The sequence below is a fragment of the Dreissena polymorpha genome, chromosome 6 (genome assembly GCF_020536995.1).
Source record: "Dreissena polymorpha isolate Duluth1 chromosome 6, UMN_Dpol_1.0, whole genome shotgun sequence".
Taxonomy (NCBI): domain Eukaryota; kingdom Metazoa; phylum Mollusca; class Bivalvia; order Myida; family Dreissenidae; genus Dreissena; species Dreissena polymorpha.
Window position 1 is genome coordinate 47002913 of NC_068360.1, and position 22059 is coordinate 47024971.

General features: G+C 34.8%; 1 protein-coding gene across 1 annotated transcript; it reads left to right on the forward strand.

The window, feature by feature from the left end:
• The first annotated feature begins 9480 nt into the window (after window positions 1-9480).
• On the forward strand, window positions 9481-21634 carry LOC127835649 (uncharacterized). The gene is made up of 5 exons (XM_052362087.1): window positions 9481-9532; window positions 15752-15922; window positions 18346-18431; window positions 19343-19457; window positions 21308-21634. Exons 1-5 carry the CDS (start codon window positions 9481-9483, stop codon window positions 21520-21522), a joined length of 639 nt encoding a protein of 212 aa, XP_052218047.1. The 3' UTR covers window positions 21523-21634.
• The last annotated feature ends 425 nt before the right edge of the window (window positions 21635-22059 follow it).

Sequence of the window (22059 nt, forward strand, 5' to 3'; positions counted from 1 at the left end):
TATCCGAACATTTATGAGCAAACGCGATACTCAACAAATAAAAACGAGCATGTATCTCGTTAGATCTATGTTACCATACCACATCTAGCGTTGATGAGTATTGATTGTTGAGGTTAAACTTTATTTTACGAAAAAGTTTACGAAATATTTGTTGATTTTAAGTATGTATAAGGCTTTAAACAAATCAAATGCTACACACTGTATATGCCATTATGCAAACCTACAATATTGCAAAATTAGTGAATACAATTTTATGTGATGAATTGTTATACAAAAATCAATGCAAACATGGCAACACTTCTGACAACGACCGAGTGTCACATAATTGGGCGAGTTATCGAGGCAATATAAACATGTACCAATGTTCAAATTATTTGGTCTTTTGGCGCACACGCTGGGTCTTTTGGCGCACACGCTGGTCTTTTGGCACACACGCTCGGTCTTTTGGCGCACACGCTCGGTCTTTTTGGCGCACACGCTCGGTCTTTTGGAGCACACACTCGGTCTTTTGGCGCACACGCTCGGTGTTTTGGCGCACACGCTCGGTCTTTTGGCGCACTCGCTCGGTCTTTTGGCGCACACGCTCGGTGTTTTGGCGCTCACGCTCGGTCTTTTGGCGAACACGCTCGGTCTTATGGCGCACACGCTCGGTGTTTTGGCGCACACGCTCGGTCTTTTTTGCGCACACGCTAGGTCTTTTGGCGCACACGCTCGGTCTTTTGGCGCACACGCTCGGTCTTTTGGCGCACACGCTCGGTCTTTTTGCGCACACGCTAGGTCTTTTGGCGCACACGCTCGGTCTTTTGGCGCACACGCTCGGTCTTTTGGCGCACACGCTTGGTCTTTTGGCGCACACGCTCGGTCTTTTGGCGCACACGCTCGGTCTTTTGGCGCACACGCTCGGTCTTTTGGCGCACACACGCTCGGTGTTTTTGCGCACACGCTTGGTGTTTTTGCGCACACACTCGGTGTTTTGGCGCACACGCTCGAAGTTTTGGCGCACACGCTCGGTGTTTTGGCGCACACGCTCGGTCTTTTAACGCAAACGCTCGGTCTTTAGGCGCACACGCTCGGTCTTTTGGCGCACACGCTTGGTCTTTTGGCGCACACGCTCGGTCTTTTGGCGCACACGCTCGGGCTTTTGGCGCACACGCTCGGTCTTTTGGCGCACACGCTCGGTCTTTTGGCGCACACGCTCGGTCTTTTGGCGAACACGCTCGGTCTTTTGGTATTGAAAGCAGGTTAGTTTTTTTTGCGCGCAATTTAATGTGTGTGTTTGCACGATGCTACGTGTAATTACGATTATTTAAGTGGTTGCAGCCACGTGGTTTCTCTATATGTAAGGAAAGCATTACGATTCCAATAAGACTACATTAAGCAACACGATTGGAACGCATTTGTTTTAGAATTATATTTATAATATCCAATAAAAGAAATCTATGTGTGTAAATCATATAAATCAAGCGTTTATATTCTAAACAAGCGTCGAACATGTCACAATCTCCCATTTATCAATACGACTTTTTCAATTATTGATTTTACACATTCTACTGCAAAGGAATAATACAAACTTGCCATAAACAGGGAGAACTGCATCTGTCATTATCAAAAACTAAACTTGACTTGTTAGGTGATATTTTCCTCAGTCAACATTATTTGCAGATTCACATTGTGTAAATGATGTAAGACATTAATATACAATTAACAGCCTTACCGAACTTTATAGATAAAAAAATAGCATCTCGCTTTGTGAAAAACGAGCGTATTATTTGTGTGATAGGACACATGTATTAGAACGATGCTGTTGCATATTTATGTTATAGGTACGTATAATTAATGTAAGTGTTTGGTTTTCATATGGTAAGCATATCCACACAAAAAACAAATCGTTAGGCTGAAGAACAATCTAAAAGCCTCCTGTATGATATAAAACTCATTAAAATGCCTGAGTTTAAAGTAGTTGACAAAAACAAGATAACTTGTATGTTGGTATGTTGTACCATGATAATACGAAATTCGATCGAGCTTATAAGTTGATTATATAAATGCAACTCGACAGAAATTAATGGTTTTTTAAAACAAATATATAATGCGTGCCGTTGCCGTCATTGAGTTGTTTATTACGTTTGAAACCTCCAAGTACATGAATTATGCATACTTTGTCGACTGATGTTATCAACATAACAAAGCACCGATGCGTTACATTTTCAAGCATGGCCCACCAGTCTCTAGACTATTTTGCGTATTTTACAGGAGCAATCTTTTCATCGTTATTTCGAGTGTTTAACCATTTCAGTTATTGGTCTACCTCAGCATAATACCAGAATATACTTACTACGAGCAACAACTTATTCGTATGAAACATATAACTGATTGTATGTGTCCAGGTTTACACTTGCAATAGTCTTGTAAATAATTAGATACAATAAGTTGAAAAGGAGCAAACTATGTATGCACAATCTTTGCAGATAACTGCACGAACAAAATAGCATACGCGTTCGACGGATCGATCGATCTTTATCACAATATTGTTTTTGCACGAAAGCGGTTTGAAAATAATGCATACATATAGGTTAATATTTACTTGAACTGAAATGAGTTATACATTTCAACACTTTTATTTTGAAATTATTATATGATACTTTTTGCCACTTTCTCGTGTATGTGTGCACGAGGAAGAAGGATTTTGTGTGTATAAAAAATGGTTTGCCGATCGTCAATGATGTCCATATGCGTATGTATGCATAGCGTGGGCTTCTCTTACAGCATACACATTGTACTCTCAATACAAGGATGGTATAATCAATATGTATTCAAAACGTCTTGTTACTAACAGAAAATGCTTTGAAATAAACGTATTTGTCGTATTTGTCGTCTTTCGATCAGGTACAATGTCGATTATAACGGTGTTAGTACGGGTTCATTTATTTCGATATTTATATATTTGCATAATATGGTATACTTACTTCTGTACTTTGCTTCAGAAAATCAACGCTGTGCATAGGCATTTACATTCTTTACGTTTTTGTTCATGTCTCAGCAGTTTGTGTTCTGTTTCAAATGTGTCTTTCATAATTGTGTTTTTTTATAAATATTTTATATTGTTTTTATGTTTGTTATATGAGTTTATATTGCAACGCAGAGTTGTTCGTTCTAGCTTTGTGTCAATTGACGGGTATTTTATTTTTCAGTTATTGTCTTTACTATCATGGGGAACCTCTTCGCATGTTTATTTGCAAGCACATGTGGGTCACATGTGAATGTTCATGCAATTGAGGCGGTTGGGAAAACGATCATAAGAGATATCATAGGAAAGTCGGTCTTTGGTTATAAATTCAGGAGAAAATGCAGAGCCAAATCTCTTTGGAATAGCCTGGCTGTTAAGATCGCTTCTGACAGTGCTTTGATCATGCTCTTCTGCTCCAGCGTTTTCTGGTCGTGTTAAAATATGGAAATACTTCCCTTGCAGTCGTATTGTCTTATGAACTAAGCTCCCATCCTGCTGCCTTCTTTGAAGCCAAGAACATACTTTGTACAGCAGATAAGCCTCAGATCGCTCAGGTCATTTGAGAGTATGCTGTAGACACATCATGTGAGGCTGTGATTAACTGTATTCATGAAACAAATGCATGATGGTGGCACTTCGCTTCATCGTTAACCATGGAGAAGGGCGACTCATATAACGCAATAGCCGAGTCTTATGTAGATGCAGTGAAAGGCATTACGGACAAGCGACAGTGGGGTTCGATGTCTACGAAGACGGTGATTATAACAAAGACAAAACGCACCGGAAACGTGAATCATATTGAGCGTTTCAGCAAAGAGACATAATACTCATCTTAAAAAGGAAGACTTTTTATCTCGTGACAGAAACAAGGCCGGCATGATTGCTCTAATCAGCACAACTCTGACTAAAATGGGATGCTATGTTGTTCTGTCTTCAGGGGATGCAGACGTTCAAATTGTTAAATACAGTATAACGATCCCGTCGAAGCACCACAACGTTGGTGAGCGAGGATACATATTTACTCATCTTGATCCTGCATAACTCCGAAAGGGACAATAAGACCATCTACTGCCGCTTTTATGTAAATAAATAGTCAAAGGAACGCAAGGTGTATAATACTAACCTTTTGAAAGAACTCGTGGTTATTCAGGCTGTAATTAATCTGCAATGATTTTCAGCAACGGTAAAAAATCAAGCCTACAGAAGCTTTTTAAACCTTATCCTATCATGAAGTCATGTGCTGGTTCATTCTCTCTTCCAGATGTCGTAAACTGGATGTTATGAGTATTCAACTTCTTAGTGATAACCTCAATTCGATTAAAGTGTTTCTTGTCTCCTAAACTATGGCATTTTACATAACAACCATAACGTTTGAGTAACAAGTTATAGACTTGTGGTCCTTCGTATTGTGTTGATGGCCATTGGACGCCGTGTTCGAATTATGTTTAACATAATTAGCTGACATTTTGTCTGATGATATAAATGTGATATTAATGTGTTGCTTGCTCTCTGAAACCTGGGTATATACACCAAATTCATCAAATTTGAGTGGATAGTTACATAGTTATATTTTATAATCATAAATAAGTTTTGGCGGCCATCTTGGCGGCCATTTCGACTCTGTGTTGGATTTATGTGTAATATAATAAACTTAAACCATGTCTGATGATCTTAATGTGTTCTTTGCCTCCTGTACCTATGTATAGACACCAAAATCGTGAAATGTGAGTGGCTAGTAATATAGTTATGATTATTTTATAGGTTTTGGCGACCATCTTTGCGGCCATCTTGGCCATTTAGGACGCCTTGCTAAATTTCGGTGTAACATAATTAACTTACACGTTGTCTGATGATATTAATGTGTTCTCTGCCCCCTGAAACCTGGGTATAGACATCAAATTCATCCAATTTAAGTTAATAGTCACATAGTTATGATCATAAATAGGTTTTGGCGGCCATCTTGGCGGCCATTTTCGACGCCATGTTGAATTGGTGTGTACTAACTTACTTAAACAATTACTGATGATCATTATGTGTTCTTTGCCCCTTTAAACCTAGGTATAGACACCAAGTTCATCAACTTTGATTGGATAGTTACATAGTTATGATCATTATTAGATCATGGCGGCCATCTTGGCGGCCATCTTGAAAAAAACAATTTCCGGAGGTCCGATTGTGGTAAACTTTTGATATGTTTTTAAGGACCTTCTACCCTACCAGGATCAGTTAAAATAAGTTTTGTAGCAATTGTTTGGTGGTCAAAGTGTGTATTGACCCTACTTCGGTTTAATTGCTCCCAGACAATTTATGAAAATGAAGCTGATTGAGGCCCCACATTCAAAGGAGAAAAAAATACCAAAAGCTGCCAATACCAGACTGTTATCAACCATTTCACATGCTACTGGAATGCATCTTCCAAGATATATAGGTGTAGTTTTGCCCCCCCCCCCCCTTAGTGGTACACCCCACCTCAATTTTGGGTACTTGGCTGAAGGACTATTACACCGGTTCTTAACTGCCTGCAAAGATGGGCAACATACAATAGGTATTTGATTTGATTCGGTGCATATAAACCACAGAGGAGAAGTTAAGGCGGTTGGAGAGCCATTTTTACAAATACTATCAAAATACCATGTTGGTTTTGTGGCATGACCAAACGTGGAAGAAAACATACGGTCTCAAAATATATTGAAACTAGGAAAAATATAAGTAAAACAGTATTATGTATTGAAACCTTGCATTGAAATGAACAGTTTTGTAGTGTGTACATATGTTATGTTCAGGATGTAAGAAATAGTAAACATTTTTTGTTAAAGGTAATGTGAATATTTTTGCTTTAAAACATTATCAGAAAGATGTATCCGATTTGTTATGGATAGAGTCGCAAACTAAAAATCTCTTTTCAAAAAAACAAAACACGTAGGGATTATACTGGACAAAAAATGACTCGTACACTATGTAAAACACTAACTTTCCAATTATAATTCCTATGTATTTTGCTTCTTTGAAAAAGGGATTTTTAGTTAACTTATCTATATTTTCATACACAAGATGTAAAATTAATATCTGGTCAATCTTTGTCCTGAAATGCAAGGTTTAGAGTATTTTATGATAGAATACACAATCCTTTACAATAATTTAATTAAATGCGACGTAGGACCATTATTTAATAACACATAGATCAACTTTGTCATTGATCATGAATAATGGAAATAAATGTTCGAATGGTATTTACAATAACAATGGGCAGTTACAAACATTCGTTTCAAGTTTCATAATGAATAATAAGCAATACGTTTGGCAAAAAATCTTAAATGTAGAAAATAAAATTGTTATATATTAGCACGCCGGAGTTTCACTATGAACCGGGCTCTAGGCATTATCCTCTTAATGTGACCAGTAATCTTAGCTACTTTTCAATCTAAACAAAAACCGGACGTAAACAGTTTAAATTAAGTCAAGGCAGCGTTAACGTAAATAGCTGCCAATCAAATACAGGCAAACAAATACACTCTTTGCGCAAAAAGTTGTAAACAATAACTCATCGTGTCAAAAAATCAATCATGAAGATGCTTTAATGCTACCGGTAGAATTAGCAAATATCAGTCGCAATGTCCATCCGTTCGGCTGTTTGTCCGTCTGATCAGTTTCCAGAGGGTTTTTGTTGCAAAAGCTTTTAGATACTTACTTTGTTGTTTTCTTGTTGGTCTACCTGCATTACTTTCAGATCAATATGGATAAAACATAAAAAGAAATAAGGTAGTAATGACAAGTTATAGAGCGATCAGGATATGTCGCGATCCGTGGATTCCGTGGACCATGCGATAACGGAATTTAGTGCTATGCATATCACCATGTTAATAATGATTTCCAAATAAGTTAATTAGCGAATTGCGAAAAGGGCGGGAAAAGTAGATATCTAATAAATTAAGGGTACACACATTTATAGTGTTGATCATTAAGGAAACTGGTGTTTCGGTTCAATCACTAGGTAATTGTTGAACATCCCGAGGTTTCTTTTTTTTCCTGGTTCATCATACTTTATACTATACTTCATTCAGAAATCACCATAGAAATACACCTTACAGGTGGTTAGTGACAAAATATTAGTACATAAAAAGTGCTCTGAATGCCAGTTGGATATTTATTTCCTTTTACATACCTTATATTCATTTTCTGCCGGGAGAAAAAGGAAACCTGGGATCTCAGAACATGGTTGGGGGATGCTGTCACACAAGCCTTCCCCCGCCGGAGTGAGATCCCAAAGACCACCATGCAACTTTTGCAAACGAATACCTTACTTAATAAAATGTGTATCAAACTATTGAGCACGAACATTTGGTAAACAATAAGAATAAACGTTTGTTGACTTTTCTTTGGATGCAGTTATGATTTTAAATGGTAAATCAAATGCAGATAGGAAATAAAAAACTGTTTATAAACATGTTATCACATCGTATGTCACACAAGACTGCATTGTATTTATGTAAGGTAATAACAAAACAAAACAAAAAAACATGAAATATTTTCTTGAAGTGAAAGGATACATATTTAGCTGTACTAAAGCTACATTACCGGTAATTCAAAATTATAACTGTATTTTCAACAGTTATTTTGTTTTCTAACACAGTATATTACACAACTAGAAGCAAAGGGAAGTCTTATGAACCAAATATTTTAGAAAGCAAAGTACTTTTTTAACGAAATTGCTGTATGCTGTCTTTATTTTTGGTGAATGTGATTATCTATGTCCGCTACACGTCTTCGTGCGGTGCGCGATGTCCTGTAAGCATCGTCGACTTTAAGCTCGTTTACACTCTTGACATATGTTTTTTAATTTCTATACAACTTTATTATAATGTAAATCTCGACAATATCTAGGCCAAGTTTAAATCTTGGTCACAAGGTCAAATCTTTAAAAAAAATCCTTGCTTACACTCCAGATGCCGCATGCATTATTTAATCTGGATGAAACTTGGCCATAGTGTTTATTAAGGCGATAGCCAGATTGTATTCGAATCTGGGTCACGTGCACAAATACAAGGTCAATATTTAACGTATCAGAAACAACTTATTACCACTCAAGGGGCTGTATTAAAGGGGCCTTTTCACAGATTTTGGCATTTTTTTTAACTTATTCATTAAATGCTTTATATTGATAAATGTAAACATTGGATCGTAAAAGCTCCAGTAAAAAATCAAGAAAACATTTTAAAAAAGGAAAAGAACATTGCCCGGAGCAGGTTTCGAACCAGTGACCCCTGGAGTCCTGCCAGAGTCCTGAAGTAAAAACGCTCTAGCCTACTGAGCTATTCCGCCGAGTATACATTATTGACGTATTTTATACCTTATATAAGCAATCTTCGTAGTTTCACAAAATTTAACGACAAAAACAGAACTCTCCAAATTATTCAATCGTTTCGCGTTGCAACGCTTTATAATTTTTAGGTTTTAAAATCGTAAAAAGATGCATATAATGGCTATATTAGAGCATGGTTAATGTTCAGTATTACTGTTTCCTCACACATATCATAACTAAAACGAAAACTTACGAATCTGAAACAACTTTTTTCAATTTTGTCAATTTACCAAAGCGTGAAAAGATCCCTTTAACGACTAACGTTTGACAACAGATTCTTATTTTAACAACATCTAACCAAGTTTGAATCTGTGTGTAAAACTAGGTCCCTAGGTCGATTATTTAAAAATAAACGTTTTACTACTATAGGACCACATTGATGACCGAGTTTTTATCGCAAAGTTTATCTCAACAAGATGGACGTTATAGTAGGATCAGGGTCAAGTGTGGTAAAACACTATATTACCTGGTCAATTCTTCACCTATTGGTGACGAAATATTCAGGTTAGTGCTTAAGGGACATCATGGACCTTTTGTTTATTCGATCGTTTTCAATATACAGACATGAGTGTGTACATGCTATTTGTTACATGCAAAGTATCATGTATAATGTACTATTTGCATCTTCTTTTGTGATATGTGTTATATGTTGGTAGACAATTAATGTAGGATTCTAATAACAATTCACACTGTATTATAATTGCTGTATTATATTTTAATCAATTGCACAATTTGGTGCTACTTATTGTATCGTATACATACTATAATAATGTATCAGAGTCGTATGTGTCAATTAAATATTAAATTAAATACAATACAAAAATATCTTCTTCTTGACTATATTTTATATCACAGAACAATACAGAGCAATCTCTAGAAAATGGTAATTAGCCGTAGCACAAGATGCAAAATTTCGGATTGCATGGCTTGAATGTAACTGCATAGAAAATAGTCTTATAAAATGAAATAAAATCCTACAAAAATAATTGCGTTATTAACTTATTATAATGTGTTATCATTACACCACGGTGGCTGTGTTCGGAAGTATTGCCATGTGTCGAAAGTTTTTTAAATGCGGATCATACAATTAGCACTTGTAAAAAGCGGCAATAGCATGTCCATGAAACAGATATTCCAGAGCACACAGCATTCACACAGCCTGGAGAGTATCATCTTTTTTTCCAATTTGTAGCAGTATTGAATAGTTTTTGAAGCATACGAATGCTTGGTTATTTTATATATAATGCATCGATATTTATTATCAAATGGCTCAATGGCTGCTCAACATAAAAGCTAGCGTTAATATTTTATTAATCATATGCCAAGCTTTCCATTTTTAGTGAAATAATATCGACCGATTTCTGTATTGTTAAGTTTGCCGACTGTTTTCTTACACATTTACGTCATGTCGATTTCAATACAACGATATAACAAAGTTAATGTACTTAAAGTTTAAATATGTATTTATTTTAATACATTATTTCTTTGTATAGAGTAACCATATTTTATAGGATACAAATGTGTACGACATTAACCCATGTTTGCCTAGCGTCTAGAAAAAATGTCTTGGCAAACAGCGTAGACCCAGATGATAAGGGATGTCTAGTAAATTTATTTCTATATTTAGAATATTTCTTACAGAAATTCCCTTAAGCAAACAGCGCAAACCCTGATGAGACGCCGCAATATTTTAAATATACAAATAAATATACTAGACATCAGTAATTTTGGAAATAAATTGATCCAATTTAGAAGGATGGGAGAGTCCACTAGGCATAGATGGGCTTAATAATAATGTCATGTATTATGATTCCTTTAAAACACTCTTCATGGAAGTTTATACTTACATTCATATTTAAAAGTCTAATCCGGCAAACACGGTATGCCGTTATGGGAGCTAAGTAAACAATCGGCTATTAACAACAACTTCATAAACGGTGCTATGTTTTAAACATTTTAATTTAAAACAAAATGCCTAGACTGCGTGTAATATGTTTGGGCCAGTTCATTAGGAAATATACAGTGGCTAAAATTTTCCCATTATTTACTGTTTGTCCCAAACAATTTTGTCAGTAAATGTGTGTGCTTGAAAGGAGTAACATGTAGTTGCGGGAACTAAACTGTTTGCAATCACGAAGACTCATGATACGTAGCATAAGAATAATGATTCGAAATATTGTTCATTGAACTACATTGAAGTGTCAGATATCACTGGGTAATACTGGTATTTGTATCCAGTGATATATTGCATATTTTATTCATCACACATGTATGACGTGAGTGTTTCGAACGCAAATAAGCTTACTGCATTTGAAGTCGTTTCGTTTTAGTGTCATGCATCAAAACAACATTATGCATTGCGTTTACTAACTACACTTAAAATAAGTGATAAAAAAAAAACATTACAGCATTATTAACAATCAGAAAGCAATTAGTTGAAATTGTTGTGTGTTATTTACACGACCTGGACAATGGCTTTCAATCGTATTTTGAAGTAAGCTATTGTTTTGATTTCACTGTTAAACACCCTGTGTCTTTATGAAATGATGGTTGTATAACGATTACTTAAAAATACGCATTTAATGTGGATCATTGATATGTAAGCAATACACTATGATGCTTTCTAAAAAGTCTCACATGACCGAGATACAGGTCTTTTAACAAAATCATGTGCTATCTAAGCAAAACTATCGACCAGTGTAATCAACAGGTACATATCAAAGTATATATTTATCAATCGGTTTGATAATGATGTTTGGGAAGTTATATCAAAACTGTATATATGTTAAGAAAAATAATTATTTAACTGCAGTTTGAGTATATTTAATCTGTAGTTTCGGCTATTACTTAAATGAATATCCGATTAGTTATTGCTTTGTTATTTAAAAAATAGCTTGATTATACACATCTTTATTTTATAGTGTTTGATATATGTGGCCGATGTCACCTTCCACTATTTGCAAAATATGCAATAATCCGCAAAAAGAAAGTCGATTGATTGTTCCTTAACGTATTTTCTAAATTTTCAAAGAAATGGTATATTTCACAAAACATAGTCATAGTTGTGTCATAGAAAGTACACTAGTTAAGTTGGTATAACCTCGGCCTAATTACACTTCGTAACTGATGCATGACATTTATATATTATGAATATGCTAAATCAATCTTTTTTTAGGCCATATGAAAACGTACAACTTTGTCAAAATAATCCAATAAATCGTTATATTGCCTTTTTATATAAATCCAAATGTTATTGTATGGGTTTAGGTTTTAATGTTGAAAACATGTATTATCAAACAAAATCAACTGTCTGAATAACTATTTAGACTGCGTATTGAAAGATTGAACACTAGAAAAAACGACGGCGTAGAAATAGTAAATGGCTACAAGATTTTATGCTGACATTGTGTGTCCCATGATAATAGTGCAAAATTCGATCGAACTTATTAGATTATATAAATGCGGCTCGGCGGCAGTCGATTGTTTACAAAACTAATATATTATTGATGGAAAATCATGTCTCATTTCACATTCAAAAATTAACTGCGACCGCAAGTCGTGATTGTGACATAACCGACCAGGACCTTGTTCTGAGAAGATCGTATAGAATACGCTGCTGACGAGTTGACGCAATGAGTTGTTTTTTTTATAAATTTATGTTTGTGATTTCCGTGCTATCTGACCTAGGTCAAGCAAAAGAAGCACCGGAATACAGAAATGTTCGGTTCGGTCCAAGGCAAGATGAGTCCATCGAGAGAGTGATGCTTCCAAACTTGTCGTTCAAGAAATGTCTTAAGCAATGTGCTCTGAGATCGTCGTGTGAAGTGATGGGTTACTTCAGAGCGGCGTTGTTGTGTGATTTACATTTCATCAGAGACTTTTGGGATACCCTTGCTTGTAACGAAAATGGACCACGTGCGATGGTGTATGTCCAACGTAGTGACATCTTATTAAAGGTATTGATTGTATATGATTGTACAATAAACCGATCTTATGATAATCGTATATAAAACATAATAAGTTAGTGGTGAAAAACATAATGTCACGTTTAAAATCGATTATACGAATTGCCACCGGTGAATGGCCATGGGTAATAAGTAAATTTTATCGATTCGAAGCAATATGATTCGCATTAGGGTAAGCGTTTTTTCATTAACTGGGAAACATATATGTGTGTAGTGAAGGTTTTACAGCAATTCCTAATATTCCGTTAACACGTTATTAACCTATTATGCGGATAGCAATTTAATGTTATTTATTGTGTTTTGTTTACACATATTTACATAATGTGTCTTTGCCAAACTCAGTTGACATCTGTAAAATCAATTATTGATAGGTTTTTTGCCAGCCCGCTGGAATACAAATTTTGTGGAATGTGGGTTTTATCAATGTTCCGGCCTGATGACTTGTATGGGGACGGGTCGTGAAACACTTTCTATGACATTTCTTCCCCTACATGCATTTGTGTTAGGACATTTGTATTGTTCTTGCATATGTATAACTATGTGTACTCTTAACTCGGCTTTTCAGGAAAAGTATGAATGGTTAACTGCCCTCCATACGATACAATAAATTCAAAATAACACAACAAACATTGATTAGCTGTATAAGAATGTCTTAACGAAAGGCAAATATTTCACATTTATATAAGGTCGTTTCGCCTTCTATCAATTGCAAAACATCTTAATATTTTTTTAGCAAAATTCCATAAACCAGACGCACAGAAAATAAAACCTCTACGTTTAACAGTTTGAAGTAGCTTTGTAATAACCCGGTGTGCAATAACCCGTTTTGCAATAAACCTTTTTTTGCAATAAAATCATCGCACATTTATTTGCAATAATTTTATTGCAAAACGGGTTGGAGTGTTTTATTGCAATGTGAAAATGATATATAACCCGTTTTGCAATAAAGTCGATTTGCCATAATTTTATTACAAAACGGGTTGGAATGTATAATTTCAATTTGCAATTTTCATAACAACCCGATTTGCAATAAACCCGTTTTTCAATGAAATAATAACACATGTATTAATTAATTCAAATGGATTGGAAACATTAAAATGGAAATGTGAAATCTCGTATTGAACTAATTCTGTTTTCAAATATAGACAAAACTGTTAATTTCTACTAAAAATTAGAAAGCATTGAAGGCTATGCATTTCAAGATTTAATTCGATACAACAACACATAATGCATATAGAAAGTGATACAATTATTGCAAATCGGGTTTATTGCAAACGGGTTGTTATAAAAATATCAAATTGCAATAAGATACTCTTACCCGTTTTGCAATAAAATTATTGCATTTCTGGGGATTTCTTTAATTTAGAATTTCATTGGTTAAAATCACTATCTATACCAATTCCGTATTGTTGTATCAAATTTACTCATGCAATTGATCACTTTTACTGACTTTTATTTGTTGATCGAATCACACGCCTCTGTCTTATTTTGAAGAAAAAATCCTTATGAGCACCATTTTAGACTTTCTTCGAGAAGTTTCCAATCAATTGGAATCAATTAGTACCTGTGTAATAAATTGGTGCAAAACGAATTTATTGCGAAACTGGCTGTTATTTGTTTACATGCCAATAAGTCACTGCAACCCGTTTTGGAATTCTATGACTAGATTTCTGGGTTAAATTCGCTTAATCATGAAAGTGTTAAGATCACTGTTTATATACATTCTGTGTTTGTTTATCACATTTACTCATGACATTGGTCACTTTCAATGTCTGTAAATTTTTGGTCGAATCTTACATCTCTGTCTTATTATATACAAGCTCCCTAAATACGACATTTGAATATTTATTTTCAGCGTTTCAAATGAATTTGAATCAATAAGTCAATGTGTAATGAGTTTATTGCAAAACGAATCTAATCCAAAACGGCTTGTTATAAAAAATGCACATTGCAATAAAAAACTGCAACCCGTTTTGCAATAAAATTATGCACTTCTGGGTATTGTTCACTTAATTCTCAAATTGGTGAACATCACTTCATATTTACATTCAGTCTTGTTTTATCATATTTACCTTAGAGACGACATTTGAAACTTCCTTTATACCGTTTCAGATCAATATGAAACAATTAGTATATATGTGATGATTTTATTACGGAACGGGTTGTTACACGAACTTCACATTGCAATAAGACATTTCAACACGTTTTTCCATAAATTATTGCATTTTTGCGTTATCTTCATTTTAGTACTAAATTGTTTGAAATCACTTTCGATACACATTCTGTGTTGTTTTATCGAAGTAAATCTCGAAATTCAAAACCTCCCATGCATTTTAAAATCTAAGACTCATATCACGGTTTTGTATATTTTTAAAACGATTTTATTTCAATACATCACTTAAAACTCCCTGTTAACTCTTTCGATCCATTCGAAATAATTAATACAGGGGTGATGATTTTATTGCAAAATTAGTTTATCGCAAAACGGGTTGTTATATAATTGTCACATTGCAATAAGACACTCCAACCCGTTTTGCAATAAAGTTATTGCAAATAAATGCGCGATGATTGTATTGCAAAAAGGTATTATTGCAAAACGGGTTGTTGTAAAATATTAAATTGCAATAAGACACTCCAACCAGTTTTGCAATAAATTTATTGCAAAACGGGTTAATTGCACCACGTGTTGTAACATAGCTTTAAAAGAGCAAATATTGTTTGGAGTTCGTCATTACAGGAAGCAGAAACATGCAAGTCTTGCGGCAACTCCACATCTCAAACGTGTGGCCATGGCAACTCCACATCTCAAACGTGTGGCCATTGTGTTACGAATGGTTTGTACATATCTATATAATAATATAATATTATTACTGATACTAATTCAAATACTACTACTACTAATAATAATAATCGTAATCATTATCATCATTATTATTATTATCATAATTAGTATTATGATTATCATCAAGATTAACTTATTCATTCCATTTTAATTACAAACCAATATTATAATGCCATATCTTCTGTTGAAGTATTGGAAAATGAGTACACCGAAAATGTTAAGAACAGTTAAATATCGTGACTGTGACATATAATACTATTAAAGACTTAATCTGGAGAAAAGTGTAAGGTTCAGTATTGTTCTTTTGTTACTCGAAATGTTCTCCGACATGGGCGCACTGCGCGTAACACATGAATAAGTGTACAATTAATATTGCAAGTTAATATAACTTTTAAATTCTCTTTTTTAATTAGACAGCAATTACTTGCGCAATTCAAAATGAGGGTTTACCTGTACATAGCAACTGCATATAACGATCGAGTTGACATAATCGAATACATATCATTAATTACGCTTTCTATATATCAATCCTATTTTAACTGCTATGATTAATGGCTACACAGTTTTATGTATATAAGAATGCCCACCTTACGCAAAAGTTCCCAATGGCAAAATACTCGGGAATCTTCATTGTGACGGAACAAAACGCTTACTGAAATGCGACAATGGTTACGCGCCAAAGGACAGAACCTATGTGCAAAGCGTGTGTAAGGACAGGCAACGGACCAATATAACACAGTGTGTACCAGGTTAGTATTTAGGGCTTAGTTTTTTTGTTCGAGCTTATAGTATGGTTTGGAATGCTATAAATACCGCGAAAACACTTTACGTATCGAATTGATCGGTCTTATGCGATAAGCCTATTTTAAACAAGTGTGTTTCATTGTGTAATATACAAAATCACTCAATACTTTATATATATAAAATATCCCCAAAACACTGAGTGTACATGCTTGTGTAACTAAAGTGTAAACAGTGGAAAAATGTCAGTATATTGCGTATGTGTATACAGTAAGATTTATTTAAATAATAAAATTGGACATTATGGTTCAGAACATTTCTAAAACCAGTAGTAGTAGTAGTAGTTTAGTAAGTAGTAGTAGTAGTAGTAGTAGTAGTAGTAGTAGGAAGTTGTAGTAGTATAGTAGTAGTGTAGTATTAGTAGTAGTAGTAGTGTAGAGTAGTAGTAGTAGTAGTAGTAGTAGTAGTAGTAGTAGTAGTAGTAGTAGTAGTATTAGTAGTAGTAGTAGTAGTAGTAGTAGTATAGTCGTAGTAGTAGTAGTAGTAGTAGTTCGTAGTTAGTAGTAGTAGTAGTATGTCAGTAGTAGTATTAGTAGTAGTAGTATTAGTCGTAGTAGTAGTAGTAGTCGTAGTAGCTATAGTAGTAGTAGTAGTAGTAGTAGTAGTGTCGTACGTACGTAGTAGTAGTCTAGTCGTAGTCGTGTAGTCGTCGTCGTCTCGTCGTCGTGTCGTCGTAGCGTTAGTAGTCGTGTCCGTCTATCGTAGTAGTAGTCGTAGTAGTAGTAGTAGTAGTAGTAGTAGTAGTAGTAGTAGTAGTAGTAGTAGTAGTAGTAGTAGTAGTAGTAGTAGTAGCAGTCTGCGTTCGATCGTCGAACAGTTCACAACGTTTAATACGTTTATAGAGACCAAATACCATTGGAAGTATCTGTGACTTTGGATGCCTATTGAGTGGGGGTGACCCTGGCAACTTTGCGCATAACATACCATAGCTTGCTGGGTAAGCTTGAGACTCATATTAGTCCGGGCATAGGTCTCCTTTGGTAATATAAGACAGTGCACGTTTCTGGTCTCTTAGGTCAGCCTGAGCAAGGGACATCTCTGTGACTTTGGATACTTTCGAGTGGAGGTGACCCTGGCAACTTTGCGCACAACATACCATAGCTTGCTGGGTAGCCTAGAGACTCGTATATAAGTCCGGGTCAAAGGTTTCCATTCCAGTTAGTGCACGTGTCAGGTCTCGTAGGTCAGCCTGAGTCTGTCAAGCTACTGATTGTCGCTTGTACAACACTGACCGATTGTCTTCTTTGCATAACGCAGAGGGGGGACATTGATTGTCTTCCTTGCGTAACGCAGAGGGGAGACACTGCAGACTCGTTGCAATAGGTGAAAGACACCCGGGGTGACCCAAGTCACCCAAGACACCCGAGGTGACCCAAGTCACCCAAGACACCCGAGGTGACCCAAGTCGACCCAAGTCGACCCAAGTCAACCCAAGTCGACCCAAGTCAACCCAAGTCGACCCAAGTCGACCCAAGTCAACCCAAGTCGACCCAAGTCGACCCAAGTCAACCCAAGTGATCAAAGCAATCCAAGTCGCACAGGGCATACGGAACCGGCTTGTATAGAGGCAAATTATATTATTTGTTTATCAAATCACACGGCTAAGGAAAGCCCGAGGAAAAGCCATTATATATATATCCCGAAGGAACGGTAGACACGTTACAGTAGTAGTAGTAGTAGTAGTAGTAGTAGTAGAAGTAGTAGTAGTAGTAGTAGTAGTAGTAGTAGTAGTAGTAGTAGTAGTAGTAGTAGTAGTAGTAGTAGTAGCAGTAGTAGTAGTAGTAGTAGTAGTAGAAGTAGGAGTAGTAGTAGTAGTAGTAGTAGTAGTAGTAGTAGTAGAAGTAGTAGAAGTAGAAGTAGTGGTGGTATACTACTACTACTTCTCTACAGAAGTAGTAGTAGTAGTAGTAGTAGTAGTAGTAGTAGTAGTAGTAGTAGTAGTAGTAGTAGTAGTAGTAGTAGTAGTAGTAGTAGTAGTAGAAGTAGTAGTAGTAGTAGAAGTAGTAGTAGTAGAAGTAGTAGTAGTAGTAGTAGTAGTAGTAGTAGTAGTAGTAGTTGTTGTAGTAGTAGTAGTAGTAGTAGTAGTAGTAGAAGTAGTAGTAGTAGTAGTTGTAGTAGTAGTAGTAGTAGAAGTAGTAGTAGTACTTATACTACAACTACTACTACTACTTCTACTACTACTACTGCTTCTGCTACTACTACTATTAATAATACTAATAATAATCATAATCATATTATTAATTATTAATTTGGTGTCAGCTTCTCGAAAGCGGCCGTCGTAGGATCTGATATTGTATAGTTTCTTCACAGATTTTGAGATCTTAGTCATCAGACAAGCATATGTTTAAGCAATCAGGTATTATGCTTTCAGAGAAATGCGTTCATAATCAGGACACGTTTAAAAGCTCCACTTACACCTTCGCCATAGATAGCCGCCGGAATTATACAGATAGTGTGGTACACGTTTATGTATAAAATAATGCATGCTTTTTGTTACATTTAGATTATTACGAGCACTGGTGCATGTTATCAAATGATTATAATATTAACATACACAGCAATAGAGCTCCAGATAAGAGGCGTATCTGCGTATTTACGCATTGAAAAAATAAAACAACGCATTATAAATCGACCCAGTACGTAACAAAACGCAATACAAATCTCGGTACGTACTTTAAATCGATAAAAGTACGTAACCGGTTTAACCAATAATCCAGTTGAGTTTTAAGTGTAAGTTTATCTTTGAATCAAAAGTAAGTCAATCAAAATAAGCTTGTAATAAAAACGGCGGCCCATCATGTTTGTTGATAAAAAAAGGACGTTTGAAGTGATCAGCGGCACCTGCGGGAATATTTAAAGAAAGTTTGTTCATATCATCATTTTAAATTCATTTTGGTTGCATTAAATAATATAAATAACAAATAATAATATTTCTAGATAAAAACACCATGTAGGCCTACTTCGTCAGTTTTCTATGGAAATGGAAAATACCCCTAAGCATTTCTAAATACCCTTTATGGCTGAAACAAATGAGTAAAATACGCTTTAACAATACTATCAGGGGGTAAAAAAAACCTTTAGAGTACATCCTTATCTGGAGCTATGCACAGCATAGTTCCGCAATCAGTATAGCTTTTAAAAATACCGTATACTATTCTTATTATGAAACTTAACTCCATGCATTGTTTTATTTGTGTTGAGTTAAATATTATAAGTAACAGATATTAATGGAACATTCAGATTATTGTAAATGTATTGAAATTGAGGTTACATATGCATTTTATTTTTCTTTTTCCAGTTGTAAAATGAGTTGCGATACAAAATTGAAAGAATATATGTATTTGAAAACAAAGCGCTCTTCGTTTTAGGCATTTTGTCAATACTGTGGCTACCGTGTTGTAACGATTGAGTCTGAAGATGAACAAAGCTTTTTGGCGAATAAAATGAGCAGATTCGTTCCTTATCCGCAACCTTACACTTCAGGTAGTTGAATAGTTTCATCTTATGGTATGACTGGCAAAGTCCTCAAAGTCTTCATTAGCATCGGTATATTGTATGTCTTAATCATGATTACTTTCGTTTGTTAAGGCAACAATATGAAGTTAAATTATTTAGTAGTGAGTGATAACCATTTCAAAGCTCAATTCTTAGAGCTTTCATTCTAAAAGACGACACTTTTGGCAAAATAGAGCTATTTTAAAGTGGTTAATATTAGTAGATAATTGAAATTTTGTATTAGTAGTTCTTACTATACTTTTATCGTAGTGTCTTGTATTTAAAACGTTTCATTTTAAAAGAAGACAAAATACCAGAGTTATTCGTTAATACTAGATATGCTATATCAAAGTGAGGCGGCAGTTTGTCGTATTCAAATGTGTATTTGCAGTTATAAATACGAGTTATGTTTTCAAGAACATAAGACGTTTAAATGTTTACACAACATACGTGTACACTACCATTGTGCTACGAGCAACTTACACATAGCACTGTATCTGCTGTTTTTCAATAGCAACAACTGAACACAATCGAAAAATGTTTGTTTCCACAAAAATGAAAGACTTTTTTTTTGTTTCGGTTCTTAACTTGTGTATGTGCGTGTTAATACTGTTTACATTTTGGTAAATTGTGATAAATAAGATTTAATCTTCTTCATACGCTTTACAGCTTAAGATATGTTTTGACACATTTGATGATGTTACTTTTTCAGCCATTACATATTTCTTGTAGTGAGAATGTCTTTACAGTTTTTTACTCGCCAATATTATTTTGCAAAACTAAGCACATTTCCAAATAGTATTATTTTTGACTGTGTCATTAAGTTGAAAATCAGAAACGATTCGATAATTTATTATACTACAAAATATCATTCCTCTGTGTGCGTATAATACCATATCTCTGGCGTGCGTTCATAAAACCAAAAGGTGAAGCGTAAAATCTACACAATAATTTTCGAGTTCAGTGTGTAAATTGTTTTTGAAAATGAACTTCGCACATGACAATTTGATTTGTTACCTCGTGATAAATATGACATTTTAATATTTATTCCATTTATATTATGTATTAACTTCGCAAATCTAAACCAAACAACAGGATTAATATAAACGTTTCTATAATTTACGAGTTATTCTTTACTAGCTATAATCTCATTATGATTGCTGCTTATTTCCGCATAAAGTCCCTTTCTTCTGATGTGAAGCAAGCCAATGGCAAATATATGTGCCTTGAGCACATAATAATTTTTAGGCGAATTTCGAAAATAGAGTGGTGAACGTGTAATGAGCAAAATTTACAATTTGTGCTGATTGCATTAGTTTTCATTTTTGTTTACCTGTCAAATACAAAAAAAGACTTACAAAGTTGTATCGTAACTGAATCAATTGTCCTGTAAATAATTTATCTCAATATACACAATTTAAGACCTTTTATCATTTTTTAAGAAGACGCAGTTTATTTCTTTTGTAACATGTACATTATGCCCAGTTTATTTAATCTGCTATAGATGTCAAAATCAACAACGGAACATAGACCAAGTGAATTACAAAATATGCTCAATAAATACAAATTAATTAACTTTCAACATGTATTTATATAAAATAAAAACATAGCATTTTAAACATAGCTTCTTTCATTATATAGCGACTACAATATGGCACCATCTGAATTCAAACAAGTTTATATAACGTTGCGGATAGTCTATAAAACCAAACTTTGCGGATAGTCTATACAACCAATCTTAACCACTGATAAACATTATTGTTGATAACGCTTTTTATATGCAATGCTTGTACGTGTGGTCAACTGATGAATTGCATATTTCTCGTTTCTTTATGTAGGTGACAATGACGGCTTCTTACTGGACTTCTACAATACGGGACACAGCGTTTTGCGAATGGACGACAACACACATATCTCATACAGCAATTTCCGTGCTAACGAGCCAAGTAATGGGACCGAACCTAAGATTGCTGCCATGGGTACAGATAATTGGCTTTGGCATGACGTTCCAGAGCAGGATAGATTCCAAACCGTTTGCGAGAGTGACATATAGGAATACAATGTGTTTTTTTGTAAATAATAGGGTGATGTATTCTATTAATGATCGTCCTCCTTATCTACACACGGAAAAGATGCGTATTGCCGATGCAGTAGACCATATAATAACTCTGAAAATGTTATATTGCATGAATTATTTTAATAATATAACAGTTTGTTCGATACTTTGTCGACATAAGACTGTGCATGTCGTATTTTTACTCATGTTTAGTAAACCTTTCACTGAATATATATTATGATATTGATTCATCGTGTTATAATAACATGTAAAATAACCACATCTTCTTAACGAATATTGAAATTACCAACCAGAAAAGGTATTTTTTTGTATTAAGAAGCAATTTGCCATTTCGTATAACGTTGATCGCACCTATAGTATAAGGCATTCGTAGGAATGCACTATTCCATAGCATTCGTGTTGATTTACTTTATTGGCACCATCAGCTCGGTACGCTATAATGAGATACTCTACTAAAATTACCAAGGTATAAGTAACGAGGATGTTCGTGGTTGACTGTTTGTCTATAAAAAG